Source organism: Nestor notabilis, unplaced genomic scaffold (assembly GCF_000696875.1).
Source record: "Nestor notabilis isolate BGI_N333 unplaced genomic scaffold, ASM69687v1 scaffold14284, whole genome shotgun sequence".
NCBI lineage: Eukaryota > Metazoa > Chordata > Aves > Psittaciformes > Psittacidae > Nestor > Nestor notabilis.
In genome coordinates, this window is record NW_009925251.1 from 8,828 (window position 1) to 32,126 (window position 23,299).

General features: G+C 39.5%; 1 protein-coding gene across 1 annotated transcript; it reads right to left on the bottom strand.

Moving 5' to 3' along the window:
• Positions 1 to 14,565: 14,565 nt before the first annotated feature.
• MC5R (melanocortin 5 receptor) lies at positions 14,566 to 16,675 on the bottom strand. Its single transcript, XM_010012974.1, has 2 exons — positions 16,501 to 16,675; positions 14,566 to 15,625 (listed from the first exon to the last, which is right to left on the bottom strand). The coding sequence occupies exon 2, from the start codon at positions 15,541 to 15,543 to the stop codon at positions 14,566 to 14,568; it is 978 nt and encodes a 325-aa protein (XP_010011276.1). The 5' UTR covers positions 15,544 to 15,625; positions 16,501 to 16,675.
• Between the last annotated feature and the right edge of the window lie 6,624 nt (positions 16,676 to 23,299).

Below are 23,299 nucleotides of genomic sequence, written 5' to 3' on the forward strand. Positions count from 1 at the left end.
AAAACCTCACTAAATGAAAGTGGATAAGCAGGATGTATATTCCTGGTTTGGCTTCCACTAATGTGTCTTACTTTCAGCTGGGACATTAGGAACCATCAAGGGCTTATACTTCCTCATTTGTCAATGAAAGAAGCTGAAGTTTCTGAGGCAAGACTTGCAAATGCTCACACAGCACAAAATTAAATACTATCATCCTTTTCCCGTGACCTTTAGGAGACTTGACATCAGTACATTTCAGGCAGTCTATTGGGATCAACACTGGAACAAAGTGTATTTTTACAAATTTGGGTTAAGATACATTGACAGGACTCCACAGCATGAGACTCGCCTAGCTTTTGCAGTGGAAGAACATTCTTGTACTGCTAAAGCGAAATCATTTTGTAAAAGTGTGTTAGCTTCAGTGGCTTTTGTATGGGAATATTTCTGAAGCCAAGTTGTCTCTGGTCACTTCAGAAGCCCAGAGGAAATGACAGGCAGAGACTGAGATCTAAATTGGAGATCTTGACACAGTCACATTTCATGAAAATTGGTTAAAAGCATGATAAATTTCAGAACTTTAAAATCTCATAAATTGTGTTTGTCCTTGTGTGGACATTTATTCATTCTGGAGGGCAGAGTGTGCCCTTTCCTTTCTAAGGATGAGAAAAGCAAGGTCAGTTTACTGACCACGAAGAAAAGCGAGGGATGTCAGGCTCCAGTTCTATGATCAGAAATACCTTGTCACTACAGCCCCTATAGCCACTCTTTTTTAGCAGGTCTTGTGTCCTGAGAGTCTCTCTGAAGCTGTCATTTTGACAGGCAGCGGTGCCTGCAGTGGCCTTGCACAACCCTGTGCAATTCCTTTTTGTATTCTATGACTACCTTCACAAACAGTTAAACCCCAGCTGCCTTAATCCCACACTTCAGTTGTTATTTCTCAGACAGACTATGCAATTAACCCTTCCCCTCAAACCAACCCAGCTACTTCCTAATAAAATGGTGGGTTTACTTTTTTGGATACAATTCCAGTGCATTAAACTGTCTGCTGTTTAAGTGCCCAGAGAAAAATTATGAGGTTGGTGAATCCTGAAAAGTTACTTTCCAAAGTAAGAAGGCAACACCATAGACAAAAACACACCTTAGAGGAGATAACAGCTGCTAAGTAAGTCTGTGTAAAACAATATCATTGTTTATATTGAATTATGAGCCTGCCCTATAAGCTGTAGCACAAGAGACAGGCAGAGGCAGCAGCAAACTTTGTATTTTCTCCTCCAGCCATGTTCTTTAGTTACTAATTGAAATTTATTAAAACCTGAACACCTAATTATTCCTATCACTGCAATGTGTCATACACAGTGATGGTACCTGTATGAACGATTCTGTGCTTATATTACATAAAGCAGGAGGGTGCGGATTGTAATTATAACATCTATTAAAATAACTTTTTTGCAGTCCTAATTCTGGTCCCAATCTCCAGGCCAATTAGCATGGTGGCACTGGATGGATGAAGGGGAATGATGGGAAGAAATGTTCAGCTCTAAGCTCTTGAGCTGATTGCTTGGTCATAACTGGGCAAACAGATGGTGTCTCACACTAAGAAAGAAGGCAGTGCTTCTCATTTTCCCTCTCCCTCATGAGTGGAACGTACAAATATGAGATGATTGAAGCAAGAGGGAAAACTAAGTCACAGTTCTTTTCCTTTGTCTTCTTGCAGTTGTGCAGGTGCCTTTATTCCCATATGGCTAGGCTGCAACTTTCAGTCCAGGCCACAAAGGCAGAGAAAAATCCTGCTTCGTATACAATTGACCTACAAGTTGTTGAACTCAAATAAGCAGAATAATACACAAAGTGAACTATCCATCAGTATGATTCAAATAGTCTGGTGCTTCAGCTCCCCATTTCTTTTAAAAGCCCATTGCACTCGCAGGAAATCTGTTGTTGGATTCAGATGAGTGGTTTCAGATATTTTATATCTAATGGTGTTCTACAGATGAGACTATCTTTGGGAAATCCTTATCCTGCATTTACTGTGCTTCCACTCATTTTTAGTATGAGAAAAAATGCTGAGGCATAATGGTTATTTTCATTCATTCTTTTTTAAGTCCATTAGGAGGAAAAAAAATCTAAATCAGAATACTTTAATACCACAGTAAGAAACAGTCATATGAGCTGCTTTTGTTTTGTTGCTTAATCATAGGTTGTATAATGGTGGATGTAAAATGAAGATCAGCCTAATACCTTTCATACAACTGGCAATTATTCAGGCCCTTTAAAGTTCTCCTTACCTTTCATCTTGCCTAGAAGGAAAAAAACATACCATCAGAGGACATTTGGAACATGTGTCTTCCTTGCAGACATCCTGCCTTCTGTATAAAGATTCATGGTGCTTATTTAAACATTTGCTAATCAGCTTCGTAGCCAGAGTCTTTGTATCACACCGCCCCTCACTGCTTCCCCCCTATGCCAAAGATGCAAATAGTCAAGGTGTTGGTAACTATCAATGGCCCTGCAATCCCTGCTCTGAAGAAGAAGAAGTTGGCAAAAGTCTGTATCGGGGGAACGCAAATGAGTTTTAAAAGGACCTGCCAAAAAAAAAAAAAAAAAGTAAATAGAAACTATACAAACTTGCACTGGCACTGGACAAGCACCAGCAAGACATTTGTTTGAAAACTGTACTTAACCAGATAGATTACAGGGCTACTAAAATGATATCCAGACCCATGCATGCTAGTATTAAACAGGAATTTCTGCTCAAACCAAGTTAAATGCTAAACGTATACATAAAAACTTCAGAACTGCTCTAGAACCCGTAATTAAACACTTCTACTTACTTCTAAATTTATCCCAAAGATGCTCTCCTGGTCTAATAAGGAATTATTCTATCATTTATCTTTCACAATTTTATTTGCATAGTTTATTATCCCGATGGTTGAATGGATGTCTAGAATGGCAGGTTATCCTTTTACTTGTGGGAATTGAAAAAAGAACATTGAGAGGCATGATTTTAAGGTGATTTTTATTATTCTTTTGCATTTTACCTCCTGTACTAAATATTTTGGAGGCAGCAAAACTACAGAGATAACTAAAGCTCTGCTTGAGTAGAGGTGCAGTAACTATCATTAATGCTAAATAAATAAGGTTAATCATGGTTGACTCAAGATGAAAAAATTCCAGCAAATTGTGATGAATTAAATGTTATGTCATTACTAGATCTGGATAAATTAATTTTAACATAAATTATTCCATGTTCTTAATTCTTCTTTCTGGGTTTGTTTGTTGGTTTGGGGTTTTTTTTTTAATCATTTATTCTGTCGATATTTCCCACTTGAAGGAAAACTTCGTACAAAGTTACTTCATGGTTCAGGTTGTTCATTTGCACTGTGATTTCTGATTCAATATTTGTGATAAATTCTGTATAGTTCTGATGTTCTGGTCTTAATTTGGTCTTATGAAAGCTTCTAGCATGAACCTCCACATTTGTAAATGTAAGCAAACTTCTTCTGGACCATATTAGTTTACCTCTTAAGAAGAAGAGTATTCGCTGTTCATTAGCTTTCTTGAGAAAGAGACCTGAACATTTGCTAACTTTTTGTTAAACTTACTTCAGAATTTTAAGACCAGATCAGATTACCACAATCCACCAGCCTGATTTACATAATAAAGACCATAAAAACCTCATCCTGTGATTTCCACATCAAGATAATTGACGTATTAATTCCTCATTATTAACAACTCAGTTTCAGCAAGTTTTTGCCACAGCTGTTTTCACAGCCTCTCAAATTGTTATGTGGGACCACAGTGGGACCAGACATGAAAAGTTACATTTTTACATGTCTAGTGAAAAATTTTTTCCATTGATAGTATCTACACAGTCCTTTTACTTGTGTTTTCTTTCTTCATTCTAGCTCCAAAATGAAATGTATACACTGTATGAAGGGGCAGAAATTAATGACCTCTGCAAAAATAAATGACATGATGAGTCATCTAATATCATTAGGCACTTGAATTTGTCAAGTGCAGACCATGGAGACAATGACCCAGCTAAGAAATTTACGTCGGGGTACATCTACCCCTTGCACTAGGCTGCAGTGCAGAGATCTCTCAAGTAGCTCTACACAATCAAGACTATGGGAAGTATAACAGGCACTGACAGGGCTGTCAGCAGCTGGCTGTTACACCTAACCCAAAGACACCACCATATTTAGGTGGCTAGATTACGTGGGAGCCTCAAGTCAGTCCTTGTGCCATATTTTCCTTTGTTCTGCAGGGATACTAGGCCTAGTTGTAGGTTTTCTAGCACCATCCTCTTACCCAGTGTCATCAAGCATTCAGTCCTGCAGATTTCAGAAAGACTGTTTGCACTGGTAAAGAACAGCCTGTTCTTACGTATTTGCTTGAATTGGAGACTAAATCAAGAATGCTGCTATAAAGTTAATGAACAGCAAGTGCCAGTCAACTACAGATCTTTTCAAAGGAAAGCCTGCAAACTGAAAAAGATGCCCTCGAACCATCTGACTGCAGATAGACTAAGGGGATTTTAGACCAGATGGCTACATACAGGGTGAGTAATCAAAGACAGCAGCCTTAGTAAAACTAAGCTATTTTAAAAAGCTTTACTTGTTTTCATCCATCACTGATTTTCTTTTTCCCACAGGATGAATTAATTTTAAATTTAGTTTGTTTCTGCAGTGCAGAAGAATGTGTTGCTGCAGGAGGCACAAGCAGTGCTTATCACTAGCTGCTATGGAAGTACATGGTTACTTAAAGAAGTTTTCAATGAACCCATAATACTACTAGACTGGAGCAGTAGATTGGTGAAGGAATAAAACTGGAAAGAAAACCATTATAAGTGCAACAAAAAACTGCCTCATCCTCAGAACAAGCAATACAAAACAGCCGTAGAGGGTCACTGACTGATAGACGGCAATAGCTCTAATGCCCCCAGCAAATTGGGAGTCAAAAGGACCTGAGTAGAGAAGTAGAAAAGATTTTTAAGTGATTCCTACGCTATACAAGAAAGATAATTTCTGTACTGTAGAAATTGCTTCTATTTGCTTTATAAATACCTCAAGTTGTAGCAAAATGTGAGTTTAAAACTGTGGATGACGATAACAAATCATCTAATTTCCACGAACTTGCACATTTCAAGAGCAAGAAATGGCATTTCTTATTCTAAATTCCCTTTTTTTATAGAGAATTTTCTAACTCCCTCAGAAAACAACAGGGACAATTTGAAAAAAGCTTCTGTGTTTGCTTTGTCTGTCGTTTTGCCAATGCATCTGTGTAACAAATCATGGTTTTATACTACCAGCTTCCTTTCTAAGCCCTTGAGCTACAGTTCAGCTACATGCTTTCCTGCGGAACTACTGAGCCCCACACTACAAGCCAAAACTGAAAGAAGGTGGATGTAAACACTCATATCAGAGTACCTGGTAGGAATTCCAGTGGCAAAATCATTAAGTTTAAGGATCAATAGTTTGTAAAGTTAAATTATGTTGGTCACTTTAATCCAGAGGTACTTTGCTATATCTTTGTACTAGCAATATCCTGCATCTGCCTTACACAGTTTCCCTGTCTAAGAAGTATTTTAAATGAAATCAGGTATTATATTGAAAGCACGGTTACATTAAAACAACCATAGAAAAATGCATAAACCCATCAAGCACAACTTCTAACATGCGCTTCCCCTGTGGCCTGGCTTATTAGAGAAGCAGTGCCAGTCTAATAAAACCTTACTTACCTATCAGCAAAGTCTGTTGCTAACAAACAAGTCAGTGGCAGTGAACATGACACCTTTAAGCCTTGAAATCCTATTAACTGTGACTGTTTCAGTTAATTAATAAAGAAAATGGGCTGTATTTGTTTTGTTATCAGAGGATGGTCCTAAGCAATGCAAGTACTTCAGAGGACCAAGGATGCATTAGGAGGGCTTACTAGTGTGGAAAGTGCTCTTAAACACTTTGAAAAAGCCTCCAGATAATTTCACATTCTCCAAGTCACAGTGTCCCACTCCCTATCCTTAACCTATGTTTTAGCAATGTATTTATTTATTTATTCAAGCTCCATTCATTGCAGTGATCATAGCTGCTGCTTCAGAGTTTTTCAAGTTGCAAAGAGATTCTGGACCTGTTACAAAGATATCACTCAGAGACCACCAGCCACAGCCTAGAAACTAGAGAAAAATAAGGAATACACTCAATTGTCTTTATCCCCTGAGGGAGCAACCTCATCAACAAACACTGCACCTGTGTTCTCAGAGTGTCAGGGCTCCAGAAGGGAAGAAACTAGCTTTGGAACTATCCTACCACCCTATGTTAAACTGTGGATGTCTTTTTGGTGTCTTGAACCTCAGTTTTTCAGATTTTGTGGTAACTTTGGAGAAGTGTTACTTAACCACAGTGGGATGAAATCAGTATTTTAGAGCTCTAGTTTTGCAAATAGCTCATCTTTAGCTCTCTGCCTTCACCCTGCCTTCAGGGTGATGCTCTGCTTCTGCAAGCAATCTTACAGCAATCATTTGGGATTTCATTCATTAGCGTTTGCAAAATATTTTGAGACTCTCAGGAGGGAGATGCTACTGAATTCCAAATATCTGCTTAATTAGCACTCTTCAGAAGTTATTTTACCCAGTCAAGCTGAAAGATCAGAAAATATCATAGAAAGGTAAACTGCAGAACAAAACAAAATGAAAATCAATTTGGAGATGGTTAAATACGCCCTTATTTCTCTGTGGAGAAGGTTTATTATATCACTTCTAAAGTGCATGACTGTCAGGGCCCCATGGACACCCCAGCTTCCAGGCCTGGAGTGTGGGTAGGGGGGACCTGCTATGGGCAGTGGTGATCTAGGATTAGGTTTGGTAGCAGCCTGCATGGGGCCTTTCCACAGGTTTCCTTCATTATTATTAGCTGTATTCTTGTCATTGGATGCTTTTTTCACAGCGCTAACAGTGCTAGCACTTCACTGGCCACTATTAACTCAGCAGAGTTTTTAAAGTATGTGTAATTCCAGGTGTCCGGCCTCTTTGCATCTTCCCTCTGGCCCTTCCCTGAGCATTAAACCTTTCACTATTCAGTCCAGTTATTTATTACCCTCTTTATAAATTCAGGACAGTCCTCTGACATTTGCAACAAAAGGTCACCTGAAATACACATGGTGTTCCTTGTATTGCCTACCATTCCCTCTAAAGGTCCACCAGAGCTAATGTTGTTATCTATTTACTCATTATATTCTGCAATAGGCCTTTGATCCCCCTCTTGTCTGTATGCCAGGGCTGCCTCCCATGAGGTAGCTCTAGGGTGGTTTTCCTCTTTTCCATTCCTTTCTAATTAAGCTGGACATGTTTTCAACATCCCCCACTCTAAATATAGTTCCACTGTATTGTTTAAAATGCCACAGCTAAGTTCAGTTATTAATCGCATGTGACTAGAGGGGCAGGCATGTGGCCAACAAAACCAAGGAGCTGAATGATGAGCTGGGAGCCTTGTCACTTGTTGTACCTAAATTCCTTGCACCTTCCTGTTTTGAGGAAGCTGAGCACCTCTGCTTTGGGCAGCAGAGGCACCAAGGACTACAGACTGCAGATACCATCTTAAAAATAAGTCCATTCCAAATAAATCAAAAAGACGTTTCTCCACTTGTTTTGCCAGCGGGACTTTCAGATGCTCCCAGAGTGTAACTAAAACAGCAGGCTACACACCAAATACCATTTTTTTCTTCACAAACTTTTTTTTTTCAAAAACCCACCTCCAGATTCAAAGGTGGCCCCACCAATGTCCCTTTTCATAGTGAAAACCTGAATATGTAACAGCTTCACTGTGAGATGAAAGACCTGGACATCATTCAAGGAGTTACCTCCTACCTCTTCATTTTTTATGCACTTTATTCAGGGACATGAACTGTCATTGGAACTGCACTTGAAATTCAAGTGATTCATCTCTTTCTTCTGACATTTGAAAGAAGGGCTTTTTAAGCACCCGCTTTACAACTGTGATTACCAAGCAAGGCACTTAAGCCCAGGAGAAGTCAAAGGTTTAACTTATCTTTTTCCAAGTGAAGTTAAGCAGGTTGCCTGTAAGCTAACTTTGCAGACACCCCCAGTCAAAGAACTGGATCCTGGGGAACATGAGAAATAAATGCATTCGTTCACACAGCAATTTTCCACTAATGTTTAAAGTATTGTAATTTTCCTTCCAAAGGAGGAAGGAGCTAGAGAGCTACTGCATTCTGAATTCCTACTACATACCTTTGTGGGGAGAAGGTCTCTTACAAGACACTTCAGTGGAATGGGATTCAGTTACACCTGGTGATGGTCTTGCATGCAGACTTTCAGTCAGTTTTCCAGCACTCACTTTAAAACTGAATGTGGCACAAGTTTGCCTTCCAGGACATCTTTTAATACAGTCCAGTCCTCATAGCAGGAAAAGGTAATTAATCTTCATCGTTTGTAAGAGTGAAGTCTGAGCTTAACACAGATTTTAAAAGCTTGCTTCCCCAAGCTCCACCACTTATCTACCACTCTACAAGCAGAGAGCATGAATCTCCTCTCTTTATTATAGCCAGGGCTCTTTATGTGCTCTGGGAAAAACTTTTGGGAAAGAGCTACTTCTGGTTTCAGTGATGTGACTCTGAGCTGAGGTCAGTGTTGGTACTACTAATAATTTTGCTGCTATAGATTTAAAACAAAGTTAAAGTATAAGAGTGTTTCCTGCTACCTTTTGAAAGGACGAGTATCTTGGACAGATTTTCCTGACTTCAAAAAGCACAAGGAATCTGTGAAACAGAAATAGCGGTAATGTCAGTGTAAGGCTATCTCAGTACTGTGAACTGCTGGAATACAGAAATTCAGGGATTTAGGTCCTCAAAACCCATGAACCTTTCCACAAAACAATTCAGAACAAAGATATGGCAAACAAAAGGCATAATACAAAGATGATAGGTATTTCTGGGGTCATTTTTCAGGGTAGGTGAAGTAGGCATAAAATTTCAGTGCAAGATGCAAAAATCAATGAAAAAGCTAATTTACAGGCAGCACCATTTCTTGTTTGCCACAAGTAACTGTGTCCTGTTAAAAACTGGTAATCTAGAGAGAAAAATTAATCCCATTTTCTTTGTGGGTTTTTGTTTTGTTGTTGTTAATTAGGGCATTTATGCAACAGGCCATCAAAAAAAAAGTTCATTTGGTGCCTTTGAAGTCATCTGGAGCCAGCATACAAAGTTCCAATTCTCATCTTGCTTTAATCAGGTATAAAAGTAGCCTAATTGAAAGGAGAGGAATGATGAATCACCATCTGGAAGTCTCTGCACAAATAGCATTCCTACCACCCTTCTCAAAGCAATGATGTGCTTCTGGGAGATGTTTGTGTCTGAACTTGGGGTCCCCTCAGAGCATGGCTGGGACACACTGCAAGGCCCTTCCAGCTTCCATGGCCAGGCTGCCTTCCTGTCAGAGGTAGAGAGATGGAAGCTGTGTCCATCAGACGAGTTCTACGACAGAGCTGGGACACAGCCATGGCATATACTTGGGCCTGGAAACACAGAAGCACTCCTAAGCACCATATTTTTGGCATGTTTTATATGCTGATGTATGACCAAAGGCATCATTATTGAAAATGTAACACTGTTTAGAATACAGACAGCATGTGTTCCTATGAGCATTTGCAGAAAGAGAATTCTTCTAGAGATCTCAAAATTTTCCAAATTATGCAGCATGCTGTACTAAATGAAAGTATATTGTTACACATTGCTAAGAAAAGAATAAAGAACAAAACACACAATGTTGTCTGGCACTGTGGAAATTTAGTTTTCACCTATATGTGGATTATTATATGCCTGTCAGGTCTCCCTGAGTCAGAAAGAATATAGTAGATCTAGGACATAAGGACAACAAGATATGAAAATACCAGTAAGGATTAAATAGGCTAGGATCCTTGGCTGGAAAAGAGAAACTTTATAAGAGAATATAAGGGAGCAGGATAGTGAATGGCACGGGGAAAGGGAATGGGGACCAATTATTTCTCTCCTTTACAACATAAGGACTCAGATGCATTGAATAAAATTTCCAAGTAGATGTTTTATAACAGAAAAGAATATCGATTTTCCATACAACATATCTAAACTGTGAAACTTACTGTCACAAAATATTGCAGATGAGCATAAAGAGATCCAAAGAGGATTAGGTAAATTCTTGTTGAGAATTGACTGAAACTATCAGTCACAAAGCTGTAAATATAACCTACTGCCCAAGAAGTCCCTACACCATAGCTTGCAGGAGGCTCTAAGAGTATTCCAGAGGATTACCATGCTCTTATTCAGGCTTTGTGTAATTCCTCTAAACAGCTGTTCTTTCTTTTTATGGAGACCCTTCACTCTCTGTACTCAGTAAAGCCAGTCACAGGCTCTTAGGGCTTTTTAGGCAAGTAGCTCAAGAAGAAACTGTTCTAGATATAACATTTAAGGACCATAAAAATCTAAATTTTATTATTTCTTTTGTGTGACTGGTGCTAGGGGAACTCTTTGTTCTGTCACACTGATTCACTATAGTTTTTAAAAGCTCAAGATGCAAAAGGTACTTGAGGTTCTTCTACTTCAGGTTTAGGGCATTGCTAATTTGTTCACAGATGGAAGAAATTTGTGAGAAACAAGCTGCAAACTGGAAAGTAGTGTAACAACTGGAAAACAAAGTGCAGAAAGATTAGAGAAAAAGAAACTATACATCCTCACATACATTTTGCTTGTTTGTGATTGTACTCTGTGTCTGGGAGTAAGAACTCATATACATGTAGGCATGTATGTAAGTATTCACACACATACATACCTCAGCTGTTTCTTTTCTGTCCTGTATGAAGAACAAACTGTATTCAAAATTCCCACAGCTCAGGTTATGATACATGATAAGATTAAAAAAGGCAGGAAAGCGAGGAAAGCGTCTCAGCTGGAGATAACCTAGCACAGAGACTTAACGCATGACTCTGTCCATAATGCGGGGATCTCTACATTTCCACATCCATTTTCCCCTATCTTTTTCACCCACTCAGTGTAATAGGAAGGGCGCTGTGCACACAAACCAACACAGATGAAGATTGGGACCGTCCACTGCAATCCCTGACACACAGTAACCACCACAAGCTGGTCTTCTATGCAAGAAGCTAACCAGCTAGAGAAGGATTTACTGCAAGAGAGGCAGGAGAATCCCCAGCAAAGCATTGGAGACTGTTGTGGTTTAAACCCAGTCAGTAACTAAGTACCATGCAGCTGCTCGCTCACCCCCCTGGACAGGATGGGGCGGAGAAGTGAAAGAGTATAAAACCCACAGGTTGAGGTAAGAACAGTTTAATAACTAAAGTATAATATAATATTACTAATTATATTGATAAGGGATATAAAAAGAGAGTGAATATAAAACTAAAAGGTGAAAGGAAAAAAAAAAGAATAAACAAAAATGATGCACAATGCAATTTCTCACCACCCGCTGACCAACCCGAGCAGCGATCAATCACTTCTGGCCAACTCCCCCCAGTTTATATACTGGGCATGATGGCTGTGGTATGGAATACCCCTTTGGCTAGTTCAGGTCAGGTGTCCTGTCTCTGCTCCCTCCCGCTTCTTGTGCCCCTCCTCACTGGCAGAGCATGTGAGACTGAAAAGTCTTTGATCAGGGTAAGAGCTACTTAGAAGCTACATGGTGCAATGGCAGCCTAGCAACTAATTGTTTCATGACTGTCTTTTGACAACGAATGCCATACTTACACAATGCTTGCTTGTCCCAATCTATCAGAACACCTAGTGTTTTCCAGACTCTGGTAGAAGAGAAAGCATGCTAGATGTTGCTTTTATTCTGCAGCTAAACAAGAGGAAGAAACAAATTTAAACATGTCATGGCCTCACAGAGGCACATATATGTATTCCTATAGTGTAAATAGGAGCTGTTCTAGTCTGTTCTTGAAAATACTTTCATTTCTCCCTTAAACTTTACATCTCCACCTGTAAAGCTTATAATGAGGATGTGATGCTGACACCTAGAGGAACATAGATATGTATGTAAATACATTGTATTAGTCTGGAACCCTCATATTGTGTTTCTTTGTAAGACATCTGTTTGAACTGAGAAGTGAAAGCCTGTAATGCAATATTCCCTTTGAATATAAGGTTAGAACACACATTACAATGAATAACGAACAACAGCGGGTTTTCCAGCAATCCAGTTTAATAGTTTCTTCATATGTGTCTGTTTATACGTCAAATAAACTTCCAACAAAAAAAGAGAGTAATGTACAATTCAAGAAAATACCCAAAGCTATTACAGTTTTGGCTTCCTCTTTGTTGGTTTACAATTATGTATAAGACCATCTTATTTGCAATACCCAGTGAAGGTTTCATGATTTATTTACATCAGCTGTTTCCTTTCACTACGCAATTGAACCATCTCCTTTTGCTATTGACATTCATAGTAGCAAAAGCTCACTCTCAGGTGCCATTTATGGATAGGATTAAGAGGTGTACTGAAACAGGGCAAGATTGTCACTACTGACCACAAACATACCTCTGAAATCCCACTTTTAGGTATAGCTGAAGGAAGATTCCCGCTCTTCGTGCACTGATATAACCATTATATTTACAGTCAACGCAGTATGGTGTCTCCACTGAGAACATTTCCACTCATGTCAGAAGGAGTTGTGTGTGAGCTGGAGGTGGTATATACTTTAAGGTGCAGCAGACAAAAGGTGTAACTCTAGTGCTAAAGATGCACCTTAGTTATCCTGCCAGAGACTTCCAAAGCAAATGAAGACATAACATTTGTTATCTTTCTAAATGTGTGGAGGAGAATATCTTACAATTCTTCTTACAAAAGAGATTATATTAGGTGGGAGGAAAATTATAAATATAATTCACAATCTGTTTCTTAGAATCACAGAAAAACTTTGGTTGGAAAGGACCTGTGCATCATCTATTCCTAATTGTTCAAAACAGGGCCAACTTCAAAGTTAGAGTCAGCTTTTAGCTTGGAGCAGATTGCTCAGGGCTATAACCAGTCAAGTTCTGAATATCTCTGAGGTTGAAGACTGCACAACCACTGGGCATCTGTACCCAAATTTGACCACCCTTATGGTAAAAAATTTTGCTAATGCCAGATCAGAATTTCCACCTTGAAGGTATAACCTAAGCCTCACTGAGTCATAGTCCTTCTATTAACAACAAGAGTTTTAGAGCATCCCTAAACCAAGGGTTTAACAGCGAGAATAAACAAGGGGTATTCTTTCAGCTTTTCAGAAGAAATAATTCATTTTTCCAAGCTATTTTCTAATATTTAGTCAATAGGGAATCACTGCTTGAAATATTTTCATAGGTTATATTTCAGTTCAAGATATGTACCATCCAGTCACATCAAGAAATCAATGCCACAGTTGCACTTTCTTCATCTGTGATAAATCAAATATTTTGTACATTACACAGCTGTTGCAGAACAGCATGTTTATGAGAGTATGACTAGACGCAAATTACTCACACAAAAGGCATGAGAGTTTCACCTTAGAATCATCTCCACAAAGACAAAAAATGTTTGTTTGGGGAGCAAAAGTCAGGGCTCTCTGTTACAGCTACATGTGCCTGAGGTTTTGAAATTCCTGTTTTGCCTGCTATGTCTTCTGATCATCAAACTTGTTTTGTCTCTCCCAGCTTGAAAAATGCAATCTACAGTACAGGTTTCTCCAATAAGAACAGCTACTCAGCTGAAACGCTTTTCTAATATCTGTATAAAGGCAGCCACCCATCCAGTCTTTCCATCTCCACAAAACATTACATGACTATGTAGAGGCCATGTACCCTTTACTCTCCTAGCTGTGGTGAACAAAGAAAACAGAGAAACTAGAATCTGCCCAGTCTTCATATTCAGCCTTAAAATCCACCTATGGTACATCTTACCCCACAGTGATAAGAATACATATAGTCAGACATGACAAAGTACTGTATCCAACCAGGAACCTCATGATAACACTATTCTCTTAGATAATACATATTTTATGACAGTAACAATCATGACTGGAATACAAGATTGCTGATACGTGTATATACATTGGTCATAACTGTTAAGCAAGGTATGTAAACTCTGATAATCAGAGCTACTTCTCACATTTTACATCTTCAGAAGGAAATAACAAAAAACCCTGTTAATTCTGGGCAGCAAAATAAACCATGTTGTATCTTGAAAGACAACGAGTATCAGAGAAACACACTGAGAGGCTAATGGGGTCATTTGCATAGCAGGTCACACTCATTGCATTTAGCAGAAGAAAAAACAAGGCTTTCCCTGTACAATCCTCTTAAAAGATCCAGTCTTCAGTAGGGTAAATGAGAATCAAAGTATTCTTTCTCCCCATAATACAAGGGCACTGAGTAGCTCCTGCCACCAGTGTGAAAGAGGCATGTGGAGGGAAAGAAAGGCAAAAACATATTAAAAAATGCTTTCCGATTGCCACAGAAATCATGACAGCTGAATGGAGAAAGATATTCCAGAGGCATTTCAGCATAATTACAAGATGTGGCAAGATGTTGCATTTCCATTCTCTTCCCTGGTTTGGTTTTGTTTGCTTAATACTTGTTTGATAACCCACAGACCATCCTCAGGCTGTAACAACAAATTATCTCTTTGAAGGTCTTTCTCATTTCCTGACTACGAAAGGCGTAGATCAAAGGATCAATCACAGAGTTGCACATAATAAGAATGAGGTACATGTTGAAGTGAGACATGAAGCAAACACAGTAGAGGTTTTGAGGGCAGGAGATCATCAGGATGAGATGAAGGAAGAATGGAGCCCAGCAAACAATGAAGATGCCAAGAAGCATAGTCAGAGTGATGGCTCCTTTCATGCTGGTTCTTTGACGGACAGAGTTGTACCCAGGCAAAGCAGCTATTTTCTTCACGTGAGTGCGAGCCAGGAGGAACATATGGATGTACAATGAGACCATGAGGAACAACATGGTAAAAAACATAGTGATGAGACAAATGATCACATAAGTTGATTCATAATATAGAATGAAGATAATGCCACAGCCCGTGCAAAAGGTCCAGATGCATGCAATAATAAGCCCTGATCTTTTCACTGTCATGATGTTGTGATAACGCAGGGCATAGAAGATAGTTATATATCTGTCTACTGCTATAGCCAGCAAACTGCACATGGAAGCCACCACAGATATGCAGATCATTGAATCAAAGACATTGTCTATATGACGAACAAAGGCATCTTCTATAATTATGTGTCTGTTGTTTATTAAGTATATTGTTATGGTCTCCCAAGCATTAGACACACTAACCAGCATGTCAGCCACTGCTAAGCTGCAAACAAAAAAATACATGGGTGAATGCAAGTTCTTGTTCTTAATTATTGCACATATAACTAAGATATTCTCAAGGAGGCTTACAATGCCCAGAGTTAGGAACACCTCAGCTGCAATAACCACTTGCTCACATGGTGACGACTGGCTCTTGACAGTAGGCACTGTAAAGTTGTTACCAAAGGCACTCAGGTTTAGTTCAGAAACATACAGTTGAGAGGATGTGTTCATCTCTGGAAGTAAACACGTTCTGTTCTTTCTGAGGGACTTGTCAAGGAGCACTGTAAATGCATTTTCCAGAAGGCAAAAGGCTCTGCCAAAGAAAATATAGCATGATGAGAACAGGCAGAAGTTGACAAATATCACCCACTTCTATGTAATTTGGCTTGCACACATCCTGCCACTTCCACACCATATTCCTCACTGATTCCACATTAACCTCTGATTGGCTCAGTTTTAGTACCCATCCTTACTGGGAAATTAAAACCACAAACTAATGAAGAGACTAATGTACTCTTTGTTCATAGTTTTATTTATTCAGTGTGGTCCCTTGGAGTATCTCCAGAATGTCCTGGAAATTCTGCTGAACACCAAACAACAAACAGTTTTCTATGTTCCAATTCTCAGAACCCAGAAATGCAGGACAATATACTATTAGGTTTGGCATAGCCTGCTTGCTTGAATATAATATATAGAAGTTTGAATTATTGCCACAATTAAGAACTGAACATTTTCAGTAAAAGATTTGAATGTTTTCCTGACCTTTGTACTTCTTAAGTTCACATGAACTGTGTTATAAACAGCTTATCTGTGCAAAACTAACATGCTCACTTAAAAGCATAGTATTAAAAAGCTAACCAAGGCAAATCCATACATTTCAGAATATGCTAAAGTTACAGAATTAGTATTGGTGAAATTCTGTCATAAAAAATAACTTTTCTGTTCCAGATCATGAGTATTTTATTCAGTGCTTTCCTGGTAATGACAATATTCAGGGAAATTGTAAGCTGTCAGATTCTTAACCAGGGGAACACTTAAAGCTGATTGTCAGTGACTTGTTGCAAATAAAACTCAAAGCATATCATAGAATCATAAAATAGTTAGGGTTGGGAAGGACCTTAAGATCAAGCTAAACAATTTTCAGTTTCTAAAAGTAACCTTTTATTTGCAATAAAGAATTAACTGTACCTATTTACCAGAGTTGCTCCTTCTGCTGCTCTTCCTCTTCACTGCCTGCAACCTTTCCTCTAGAGAGCAGAAGTTTCAGCCCCCCTCCTCACCCGACATCTGGGGCTGGGGATTCCTTGGTTGGAATAGATGACAAAAATAGAAGAAAAGGAATGAGTAAATCCATAGAGTCAAGGCTGACCACGTATAAATCACTTACTGTGCAAGTGCCTTTTTATAGACTCCGAGCAATAATGACTTCAGTACTCAAACTGTGGCTCCTCCTCCCCTTCTTTGCCCCTCTGAACTTCTCTTTTCACAGGTTTTTATCAAAGGCTTGGGGTTTTACCACCATCTAGTGGTCTTGTCTTGTCTTTCTAACTGAACAGTGATTCTGACCTGAAATCCATGATGAGCTTTTCATAATATTAAAGGGGAAAATGCACAGGCATGCTCCTTTCAAAACATCTCTTTTTTGGTTTCTCTGCTGTTCCTAGTACTCACTAAGTTCATACTCCAATAGTACTCCAAATAGGTGAAAGAAGACTGTTATTGGAGTGGGAGGCTTTTTACTATTATAAGCATTTGTCTTTCTTACATTCACAGTTATCGTTTTGCAAGAATGAAAACCACATTGTTACAAAACTCAGAGAACATACAGTCAAGCCTGTTACACCACAAACAGAAGATATAATTCAAGTAATTTGGGGAAGGGGAGAAAAAGCAAAAAAGGTTTGTGTTCCAGCCCCCTTGCTGGAATAAAGATTTCAGTGCAGACACTAAAGGAGTGCACAGTGCCTCATGCCAGAAGCCAGGGCTTCCTGACATGGATGTGAATTCCCTCAGTTTTCACAGGGCCTAAGAGCTGGTAAACTCACTGCTCATTATTGGAATGGCTGAAGTCCCTCTGTGGGTCTAGCGGTCAGGTAACCAACAATCATTCTGGGCCTTATCCAAAAGGTGGCAAAATCAGTGAGAGTCTTTTCTTTAGCTAATGGGCTCTGTTTCTGCACACTGACTGAGGAATGCAAAGCGCACACCTTCCTGACACTGCCAAATGCCCTTTATGGTTATCCACTAACCCGCCAGTCAAATACCATGCAGCATTTGAAGTTAACTTGAAATAAGAATTCCCTGCTCCTCCAAACCACCACCTTTCCACAAATTAGGAGGATGGGAGGTTTTTGTGGTATATAACAGCTTCAAATGCTTATTTTTAACCTATAGCATTTTTCTTAAAAGAAGCGCCACCAAAAACCACAAAGTTTATTGCTGTATCTTGTGCCATTTTTGTATTTTCAATGTTCAGATAGAGTTTATCTTTATAATGCAGTTAAATCCATATTTCTTATTATTATATTCCACAGAAGCTTCCTCTGTTATTACTACTAGTTTTACTCTAGGGATGCTGAATAACCTGGGCCATTGTATGAAATGTTCTTACGTACAAATATTCTCTGTACCAAAGGAGACCATGAAAAGCATTTTTGTTTGAGTAAAATGGCTCCTCTAGCATTATGCAGTTATAGTCTGGAGGTGAACTTTGCATGTCCCTTCTCCCACTACCAGAAAGAAAATTCAGATTATTACAAACTAGAGGCAGCAAACTAAGCTCAAGTACAGCTGTCAGATCTGAGCTGATAATGCAAGCTAGTGAACAGCAATGCTCCCTGCTGTGTCTCACCTGTGTGCCAAATCCGAGCTCACAGTTCTTTGCTGTGCCCAAAAGAAATGAATGGAGGATGCCCATCTGCAGTTTTCTTTCTGTTCTTTAATGTGAAACATGTTTTAGTTCTCCTAGGTCATCTTTAGTTAACTTAAGTTAGTTACCTTCAGTTATCGTTTGCTTTTCCCATTGCAGACCCTGAAAATCATATATCTAAAAGTACAATTTTACTTCTTTCAATATCACTACATCTATAAAGAACTGTGCAGGTATTTTGCTCTTCTCACTTACAATTTTTTCTCTTGCAGTATCCTTTTTTATTTGTTTATTATAGTCTCTTTTTAAATTCTGTTTCTCTTCCCATTTCCAAATCCGTCTGTATGTTCACTTTTAATAAAGTCCTTTGCAGCCCAGCTTAGTTGCCTTTACAAAAGTTCTCACTGTCCCTGGTAGGACTCAGTAGATCAGCTGAATACATGATTACAGGAAATAAATCACACATCAGACTGCATGGATTGGCTGTTATTCCTCAGAGTAATGCCACAGGTCTCACATATAAATAATGAATCAGCCTTTGGATTCTTCTTCCACAAGGCACCACAGGCATAAACTCTGGTACAAGCGTCTACTCCCTTATTTACAACGTTTGCAGAAAAAATACCTGCCTGGAAGCTGGGGTAGTGATAGAGATGTAGTTTATTTATGTCAGAGAACGAAATGAAAAATATTTTTTTTTTCTTATTCAAAAAAAGTTTATCTTTATATTGCTGCAGCAAGTAGCTGTAGGCATTATGGTTTGACAAGTGAGTAACTGAAGGGACATCCAATCAGCATGCCTCCACCCAATAAGTATCTTAAGTAAAGGAGTACAGGAGCAAGTTTTTGGATTCTCTTGGGAAAACCCAGCAGTGGCTTCACCTTCCAGCTGGAGGACTCCTGGCTGCATAGGCTGGTCTTTCAGATGTTGATGGTCTTCGTGTTCAATTCCCTTATTTGTTCAGTTAAATGAATTCTCTGTCTCTACAGTCAGGTTGGTGCTTGGTGTTTTCCAGGGCCACAAAGGTCATGACTGGACTGCCGGTGTGAGCAAACAGTACTTCATGCATTGTAAAACCTGCGCTGCTATTTAGCTATTGGGCTGTACTGACACATCCCAGGACCTGATCCTTGAGTGCACACCAAGCAGGCACTCTGAGGAACACAGTGAAGCCCCTGCCCTGCTCTGAAACCACCATTTTCTTTCCACAAGTAGAAAGAGAAAGAGAGGTTGGACGGGGGGCTTGAAGTTTAGGTGTATAGGTGTCCCTGCAGCATAGAAACAAACACAGCTGGGTCGTACACCAAGGAGCCTGGATCTGAGGTCCACGGTCATCCCAAAAGGGGTACTAAAATTGTATCTTTAGGAAAAGGTGTTTTGTTCTGTACTTCATGTAATTTCCTATCTGGTGTAAGGAAAATGCTGACTGCTTAAAGTCCCTATTTCACTGAACTCACCAGGGCTCCAGGAAAAAAAGGCCAGAAGTGCCCCATAGATACATGAGTGAACATAAGAAAGAAGTAAAACACAGTTCCAGCAAAGAAAGAGATACAAAGGACTGGTTTGGTCCTATGGCATTTCTTTCCATTGTGAAACAGTAAGAGAGATGAGAAAGCTGCTCCAGCCACATATCTACCCCACAGGCTTCATCAGCAACCAGAATGAGAGCCATGACAAGGTCACTGACAGAAACACCCAGCCCCTGCCTGCTACCAGCACCACCAGCAATCATGTCAAAGCTCCTTTTCATGTCTGCTAGGACAGCAGAGGCCATGACTACCCTGACCTGTAGGCCAAGTTATATCATGTCAAAAACAGCAGGAAATTGCATACCACTTTCATGACAGCTAGATACTAATGTTATCAAAGAATGTGTATGAGGCCAACAGTACAACATACCCTGAAGAAGTTTCTGTAAGAAGAGCTTATTACCCTCACATGCATTCCTGTATTAATCTGTGCTAATCTTAACAGGTTCAGAGAAGAGTTTTACCGACACTGATACTAATCTAGCCAACTTGTCTAGTGGTAATATATTGAAGCAATCTAATTCCAGTGTCCTTTTGTAGCTTTTTTTATCTCTTTTATGAAAGTACATTTGTCCTTCATAACATAGCTTTGTATTGGAGCTTTTGGCCTATTTATGAAATCTCTCTTCTGTCTTCTCCTTGCCTATGTTGTCATTAGTGTAGTATTACAGAGCCACAGAGGATCCTCTCAGACTGCTGTAAGAGATAACCCACGGATCACCAAAAGTGAAGATTGATGCCTTCTCTGCATTTGAATCATATAACAAATGTTCTCTAACTTCTCAGACTGAAAAAACTTTCTCTTCACCTCTGTGCTGAGTAGCCTTGAGCTCTATAAAGGTCCCCACTGTTACCTCCCCGGTACTACCATCCAGTTAGCTTTTAATAAAGATAGGAAATTAGCTGAGATAAAAATAAAAGGCATCAATACTTCCTGCCCTTAAATAAAAAAAAGATGGACGAAGTGGCATAAGACCCTTTGAAGTTCAGTCCCCTTCCCTGTCCAGGGGACAGTTGAAAGCCTAAAACTTAGGGTTTGCAGTAAGCAGTGGTATAGTGAACACATTCTTTTATATTGTGGCCCTGATCCTCAAATCAACACTTGAATGTTTTTTTTCAAGAAGAATCACTTTAGTGATTAGCAAGACTGAAAAAAAGACATCAAAGTACCAGGAAAACTGTGCCCTGTTAAAGGGTAGGATCAGCCATCCTTAGTATAACTGCACCAGCACTCTTGACCATCACCTCTGTCATCTGAGTCCTTTAAAATGGTTTGAAACAATCTTTAGCCACTCTCAGTTACTACCTAAACCTGGTGCTTCTCGTATCAGAGTAGAGAGACGAGAAAGATGCAATGCATTATAAAAGGCATTCTAAAAAGACATATCTTAATAACATAAACCATCCCCCTAAACTGTAAAAGGGTAATGAGGTTTAGTAAGCATCATTTTTCTGTGCCTTCTAATAGGAGACAATTCCAGTAATGAATCATGGCCTAACATTTTGTTAGAGCATGGGTCAGCAGTACAAATCTGCTGAATCATACAGAAATGCCAGGTGCAGAACAGAATGGAACAGACTGGACTGGGCTAGAATGGAACGGAATGGAACTAATGGAACTGTAACAATGGTGCTAGGCACATATTAGCTGACAGGTGAACCTTCCAGTCACCCATTTAGAAGCAGATCATTATGCTGCAGGCATTATTGCAGGTGTGCTCCAACATCTGTTCCCAGCAAGAACCAGCAGACTTTATTTGCACTCTTCTTGACAGGATCTAAAAAGTGGCCTAGCCTAAGAATCGTTTTGTTTCAGGTGGGACTAACATGGGGCTCTCTGATTTTAGCAGGTCTGCTCTGTGATGGCAGCCTACCAACTATTTCGTTTGGCTCAAGAAACAGGGCTGTCCTTTCAATGACAGAATGGAAGGGAGGGGGGGAATGATTTCTGGGTTTTATAGACCCCCAGTCTAAAGAGATCCCTTGAATAGCTGCTCACTTCCCTCTTCCCTTCTGCCAGATGAACACAAAAGCACAGCATAAACCCTCCGCTGGGAGCACTGTGCTCCCCACCCTGGGCTGGCTGCTTGGTTTGAGCAGAGACATGATAACTCAGTGTCTCTCTCTCAGTGGTGTCTCTGCAGTCAGGTGCTGATATTTTAGCCTAGCATGGATATGGAAAGATAACAAAGAAGCTGAAGGACAACGTCGAGAAGATGTACAATGAGAATAATCATTAATTCACTATACCCAGAAAGAGGCTTTGCTACACACAAAACTACAGATACAGCAATGCATGCATGGAGTTCCTACCTGGGCAAGTGCAAATGTCTCTGATTCGATACCTATGATGACTAAACACAGATCCACCTGCTACCCAGGCAATTTTCAAGAACACTATGACAGCACTATCAACATTTCTCTCTTTAGAAGTAGTTTTCAGTGCTAATCTAGCATGTCTGTACTGATATACACGTTCTTTCTTCATTCTCTGCTCAGGTTGATAAAAAATGCAGTTACTTCCTACTTAATGAGGTGTCTAAATGCACCAGAAATGGGAATTAAATAATAACCACTTATCTCAGAACTTAATGTTTATCTGTCAAGCCCTTACTACACTACTTTCTCTCAGCTTTCCTACAACACAAGCTTGCTATATACAGTACCTTTTCTTAATGTCAGGGCAGTGGAGTTTTTTAAATCACCATATCCTGAAAATAAAAAGCAATGAACATTATTTCAGGAGTAGGAATTATTTCTCTTCTAGCATTCACCTGCTAAAGTGTGAAAATGTGAAGTACTATGGCTGAAACTAAAGATGTCAAAATTAAAAAGGTGAGTGATATTAGCCAGAAACCAACAGATCTGCAGAAGTCCAGTTTACCGTCTGAACCCAGAGTATTGTCTTCTATACTGAAGTAACCAGTGCATTCAGTAATATCAGTGAGAACTTAAACCAGTTTACCCTAAAGCATTCTCCTCTATGGCAAGCTGTTCACTAACAAACAAAAATCAAGCGACTTTCATCAGCCCCCCAGATTTGTGGCATTTTAAAATTCAAGCACCATTAATCCTTCATAAAATACTATGAGCCCTGCTGTATTTAGTGTCTAAGTCAGTATTAAAAGTGAAGCGAAACCTGAGAAACTTCTTGTCATGCTGGGTTGGTGATGCTGGCAGTAAGCTGCAGCTTTCTGGCTTTCCTGGGCTTAAAAAGTGCCTGGTTATAAAAGACCAGAAGAGAATTTGGTTTTGGCAGGTTTTGAATCACAAACCAGAGAAATCTTTTATTTCTACCCCTCGCCCCCTCCCCCCCCAAAAAAAAAAAATAGCCAACCAAAAAGACCCAAAGTGATTTCAGAGAGAGGGCAGCCTCCAGAGCCAGCTCTGGCTCTAAAGAAAATAACCCAGAAAGCCCGGTGCATTGGTTAATAATTCAGGCTAAGAGGGATGGCAGATTTGTGTCTCCAAAAATCAGCTACTATTGGATCAACTGGGAAATCAATTTCTGGGAGAGCTAAGCATGGACTATGCCACGGCTTCTCAATTGAATCACATTCCATTATAGAATCATAGAATCATAGAATA

Bases quoted from the DNA above. Each gene is read 5' to 3' on its own strand.
- MC5R (XM_010012974.1), bottom strand. From the start codon at position 15,543: ATGAACACATCCTCTCAACTGTATGTTTCTGAACTAAACCTGAGTGCC.